The sequence below is a fragment of the Somniosus microcephalus genome, chromosome 6 (genome assembly GCF_052327205.1).
Source record: "Somniosus microcephalus isolate GS21.2 chromosome 6, FLI_Smic_1.0, whole genome shotgun sequence".
NCBI lineage: Eukaryota > Metazoa > Chordata > Chondrichthyes > Squaliformes > Somniosidae > Somniosus > Somniosus microcephalus.
In genome coordinates, this window is record NC_140992.1 from 193,253,637 (window position 1) to 193,259,636 (window position 6,000).

The 6,000-nt window shown below is 50.0% G+C and overlaps 1 protein-coding gene across 2 annotated transcripts in view; it reads right to left on the bottom strand.

Annotated features, from left to right (window-relative positions):
- LOC147116298 (uncharacterized) overlaps positions 1-5,517 on the bottom strand; it is a 313,953-nt gene extending 308,436 nt beyond the window's left edge. Inside the window, exon 1 of one of the 2 annotated variants that reach the window (XM_085991139.1) lies at positions 5,206-5,517. In XM_085991139.1, the coding sequence (XP_085847265.1) occupies positions 5,206-5,370 (165 nt within the window). In that variant the 5' untranslated portion in view covers positions 5,371-5,517. The remainder of the gene's footprint in view (positions 1-5,205) is intronic. The other variant, XM_085991138.1, reaches the window with a different exon arrangement.
- Between the last annotated feature and the right edge of the window lie 483 nt (positions 5,518-6,000).

Consider the following 6,000-nt stretch of genomic DNA (forward strand, 5'->3'; position numbering starts at 1 on the left):
GGTAGCGACCAAGGGAATCGCTTCCGGCCACCTGGTGGTACAGTCCACCACCGTCAGGAGATGCGTGAAACCCCGCGACACGGGAAGAGGACCCACTAAGTCCACGTGTACATGATCGAAACGTCGTTCTGGCACCGGGAAGGTGGCCACTGGAGCCTTGACATGACGATGGACCTTCGATTTTTGACACTCGACGCAATTGTTTGTCCAGTCCCGGACGTCCAAATGCATTCCTTTCCAAACAAATTTGCGGGACATGAGACGTTGTGAAGCTCGCATCCCCGGGTGCGATAAACCATGTATAGCCTGGAATATTTTCTTACGCCATTCGACCGGTACAATGGGCCGGGGCACTCCCATGGATGTGTCGCACAAGAGCGTGGTGCCTGCTGCTTGAAACTTAACATTGGCTACCTGCCAACTGGAAGGCGTGGACCAAAATGCCTGCACTTCGGGATCTGCCAGTTGATCTTCCGCCAATCTGACGAAATCGATGCCCAGGTGAACTGCCTGGACTGGAGCGCGGGAGAGGCAATCAGCCACGAGATTATCCTTGCCGGACACGTGCCGTAAATCCGTCGTAAATTCAGATATAAATGTGAGGTGGCGCTGCTGCCGAGCTGACCACGGTTCTGCCGTTTTGGCCATCGTGAAAGTGAGAGGCTTGTGGTCCACGAATGCAGTGAACGGGCGCCCTTCTAGGAGAAAACGGAAATGTCGGATGGCCAAAAACAGGGCCAGCAACTCCCTGTCAAAAGTGCTATACTTTCGCTCGTTCTTGCGCAGTTGGCGGCTGAAAAAGGCTAACGGCTGCCAAGTCCCGTCGACCCATTGTTCCTGGACCGCCCCGATGACGTAGTCGGAGGCATCCGTAGTGAGGGCGACTGTCACGCCCAGGAGTGGGTGTGCAAGCATCGTTGCGTCTGCCAACGCCGCCTTGGTGTCGAGGAACGCCTGGTCCATCTGCGGTGTCCAAGTGATAACGTCCTTGCCCGACTTCCCTTTGAGTGCTTCGTACACGGGCTGCATTAACTGGGCTGCCTTGGGGACGAAACGATGATAAAAATTCACCATCCCCAGAAACTCCTGAAGGGATTTGACTGTGTGAGGTCGCGGGAATGCCGTAAATGCCGCTACCTTGGTGGCCAGTGGAACGGCGCCTTCTGAGGTAATCTTGTGCCCCAGAAAGTCAATACTGGATACCCCAAACTTGCATTTGGCTGGGTTGATAAGGCCATGTTGGCTGAGACGGGCAAAGAGTGTGCGTAAATGCACCATGTGTTCCTTCAAATCCTTGCTGGCTATGAGAATGTCATCTAAGTAAACGAAAATAAAAGGCAGATCCCGTAACAGAGTCCATTAGCCGTTGGAAGGCCTGAGCCGCGTTTTTCCAAACCGAACGGCATTCAGAGGAACTCAAACAGCCCAAACAGAGTGATGACCGCTGTTTTGGGGACGTCTTGAGGGTGCACAGGGACTTGGTGATATCTGCGGACGAGATCCACTTTGGAAAATACGGAGTTGCCCGCCAGATGTGCTGAAAAATCTTGTATATGGGGTATTGGATACCTGTCCGGTGTAGTGGCCTCGTTTAGGTGTCTGTAATCACCGCAAGGCCGCCATCCGCCGCCTGGTTTAGGTACAATGTGCAGTGGGGAGGACCAAGGACTGTCGGAGCGTCGGATGATCCCGAGGCGCTCCATGGTCTGAAACTCAGCCTTTGCAGCTGCAAGCTTGCCGGGTTCTAATCTTCGCGCCCGAGCGTAAACAGGCGATCCTGTTGTGGTGATGTGATGCGCCACACCGTGCCTCGTGACTGCAGCCGAAAAAGCCGGCCTGGTGAGCTCCGGGAACTCGCCGAGCAGACGCGTAAACCTGTCCTGCGATGGAACTGCACAGGCGACCGACCAGGACACGGCGGCGCTGCGGTGGCAGGGCACCGCATGCAAAGTGGACGCATTAATGAGTCGGCAGTGTTGGATGTCGACCAGAAAGCCGTTGGCACAGAAGAAATCGACCCCCAGGATGGTCTGTGAGACCTTAGCTGTAATAAACTCCTACACAAAACGCTGTCCGGCGAAGGTTAAATTGACTGTCCGTTTTCCGAACGTGCGAATAGCCGCGCCATGAGCTGCCACGAGGGAAGGACTGTGCCCGCCGGATTGTAGATCCAGCTTTGAAGTTGGCAGAATACTGCACTGGGAACCAGTGTCGCACAGGAATCGTCGTCCCGTCATGGAATCCGTAATGTAAAGGAGTTTTCCCGCTGAACCGACCGCCATGGCGACCTGAACGTGTTTTTCAGACCCTGCTGTCTGTCTCGAAAAGTGCAGGCTTGCTGAAGTCTTTTTTTTTTTTTTTTCGGGGAGAAACTGCAGGGAGGACGGCAGCATCGAAATTTGGCGCCAAAACGTGCGTGGTACGCGCACCAGCCTGCTGGAGGAGGGCTGGGCTTCGCTCGCGCGGGGGAAGGGCGCCTTGTGGCTGCACAACACTGCTGTGTAACCGTAAATATCTTGTCTGCCTCTGCAGAGAGCTCAGCACAGTCCGTGATGGCAGAATTGGCCAAGGCCGCTTGAACTGGTTCAGGTACCTGGCAGAGGAAGAGTTCGCGGAACAAAAAGCATTGGGGCTCCAAACCCAAAAGCGTGAGCATCTGGCTCATCAGTTCCGATGGTTTTGAGTCGCCGAGGCCGGGCATAGAAATAAGCCTGCGTGCGCGCTCCGACTTATTGAGATCAAACACCTGTAGCAAACGGGTTTTTAGAGCTTCATACTTGCCCTCAGCCGGTGGATTGCCAAGGAGGCTGACGACCCGCGAGGTCGTGGCGCTGTCGAGAGCGGAGACCACGTAGTAATAACGGGTCGAATCCGCTGTAACCTCCCGGAGTGCAAACTGGGCTTCTGCCTGGAAAAACCATGCTGCTGGTTGCTGTTCCCAGAACTGCGGCAGTTTGAGGGCGACGGCATTCGTGTTCATTATGGAATCTCAACGAAAGTTGTCCGACGAGATCGGGGTCACCAATGTAGGAACGAAGGTTCCTATCCGAATAATGGAGTTCGACTCAGTGAATCAAAATAACAAAGTTTAATAAACAACGAAGTTAGCTAGTAAACTACAGGAGAAGATGTCCACAAGTCTGTTCAGGTTGCAAGGCACTCGACGACTGCTGGAAGGTTCTGGAAGCTGACGTCATCGCGTTCTTCGCGCCACTGGCGGTCACGTGATCGGCGTCATGACGTCATCATGCAGAGTGCAGGAGTACATACAGTATAGTTAACAGACAGTTTAAAGGTGCAGTCCACAGCTGCACTACACTGTAGATAAAGGGATTATTACTAATTGCCCTGAGTCTCTTGGTGGCTCCGCCACAACAGGTTCTTTCGTTAAATCCATGTTTGCTACAGTTTCCTAGGTTATTATAAAGATAATCCTTAAAATAACTCCTGGCAATTGATTCTATTATTTCACACGGAATGGAAGCGAGTCTAATGAATCAGTAGTTGTCTTGAGTTTGTTTTCTCATCATTTTTGAATATGCACACCATACTGGCCTGGTTCCAAATCAAAAGGTACCTCCCCAATGTCCACTGACTCCCTCATAATGATAGTCAGTGCCACATAAGTTTCCTCCTTTGTCTCTTTCAGGACTCTAGCATAAATACCATCCATCTTTGGTAATTTCTTGTTTTGAGCCCCTTTAGCCTGTCTGAGACATCCATTCTCTCATATCAAAGTTATTGATTTTACTTTGGTATATCTGTTTGGGGAGTGCATGTTTCTCTCATCTTCCTTAATGAATACTTAAAAGGAAGTAATCATTCAGAATATTTACAATCTTGTGCTCATCCTCAGTTACAAGTCAATTTTCATTTTCTATGGTTTTCACCAATTCTGACTACACTTTTAAAAGAAAGAAAAAGGAAAACTTGCATTTCTATAGTGCCTTTCACGACCACCGGACGTCTCAAAGCGCTTTACAGCCAATAAAGTACTTTTGAAGTGGAGTCACTGTCGTAATGTGGGAAACACTGCAGCCATTTTGCACACAGCAAGCTCCCACAAACAACAATGTGAAAATGACCATATAATCTGTTTTTGTTATGTTGGTTGAGGGAGAAATATTGGCCAGGACACCGAGGATAACTCCCCTGCTCCTCTTCAAAATAGTGCCATGGGATCTTTTACGTCCACCTGAGCGCAAAGACGGGGCCTCGGTTTAACGTCTCATCCGAAAGACAGCACGTCCAACAGTGTAGCACTCCCTCAGCACTGCACTGGCGTGTCAGCCTAGCTTTATGTGCGCAAGTCCCTGGAGTGGGACTGTTATGTTTAGCCTCTGCTACTGTAACATTTGCATATTGAATTATCATTGGCCCGCAGGCATCTGTAAGGAATACCTATTATATTCACGTGATCACACGCCGAGTTGTCATTGGCCTGCAGGCATCTGTAAGGACTTCTATTGTTTGGAAGACCCAGGCTAGGGGTCCTAACACCATCTTTTTCCCCACTGTGCTGTATGGTTAAGATCAGACCTAATGCTTCATAAAAAAGTTTAAACTGTAATACTCCGTTGTCCTGCAAGTTATTATTTTTGTACAAAGTGTGCAAAACAAGACAGCTACCATGCTTTTTTCTTCACCCGTGATCACTCTTAACACATTTCTGCATTTTCTTATATTCATCCCGGTGAACCCCTTCCCCACTAGGATTTGTAGAGGTTACTTTTCCTTTCTAAATCACATAATTTGTTCATTTATGTTGGCTTACCTTTGCTTAGTCTGAGCTTGTTGATTTAAAAGAGACTCACACAAAGTTCCTGAGAAAAGTGGGCATTTCCAGTTATAAAAGGCAAGTTGTTAATTAGATGGAAGGAAAACGAGTAATAAGATATCATTGTCTCATACAGCAATGCTCCAGCCTTAGCAAGTCAACAGGGAACTTTCCAGAGATTTTTCTAAATTAGCCACCGTTTTTTGGGGTGGGGGTTCTGTTCAAGAGGGGTACGTAAATGGTTGCATTGTATCTGAAAGTGACGGGCTTGTCCCCTGCCAGTGAAAGTTTGCCTTTCTTAGCCTTAGTATGAGCAGTTAGTTGCCTCTCTTACGCCTGGCAGTGGTAGTTTACTGTTAGTTGGCGCTATTGTCCCTGACGACTGTCCTCCTTACCACAGACAACTTGCTGTTAGCTGCCTCTCTTACCCCTGCTATCAGGCCGCCGGTTGCATTTTTTAGACGTAGTAGTCTGTGGAAGTCGACGACGAGGGGAGTGGCAGTGAACGCTCGCAGTTCTGCGGGCTGCCTGGACCGGCCCGCTCGACTAAATCTCTCCGGTTCCAACCACACGCTCGGGTCGTCCATAACCATTTCCCATTCACAGGCGCGCGCAATGCCATGACAACCGCAGCTTCCGGCGGCAGCCAGGATTGCCCAGTTCGCTCGTGTTTGCAGTCTCAGCAACTTCGTGACGACAACACCCAGAAGACGCAGCAACAGGAGCGCATGCGCCTGGCGGCCCGTAGCGCGTGGGCATCAATGAGGCTGTTGCGACGCCATTTGTTGTCACGGAAACCAATGACTTCTTTATAGACGAAAATCATAGAAATTTACGGCACAGGAGGAGTTCATTCGGCCCATCGTGTCCGTCCGGCCGACGAGGAGCTAGCCAGCCTAATCCCACCTTCGAGCACTTGGTCTTTAGCCCTGAAGGTTAAGGCACTTCAAGTGCATATCCAAGTACTTTTTAAATGTGATGAGGGTCTCTGCTTCTGCCACCCATTCAGGCAGTGAGTTCCAGACCCCGCACCACCCTCTGGGTGAAAACATTTCTCCTCAAATTCCCTTTAAACCTCCGACCAATTACTTTAAATCTATGCCCCCTGGTTATTGACCCTTCTGCTAAGGGAAATAGGTCCTTCCTATCCACACTATCTAGGCCCCTCATAATTTTATACACCTCAATTAGGTCTCCCCTCAGCCTCTTCTGTTCCAAAGAAA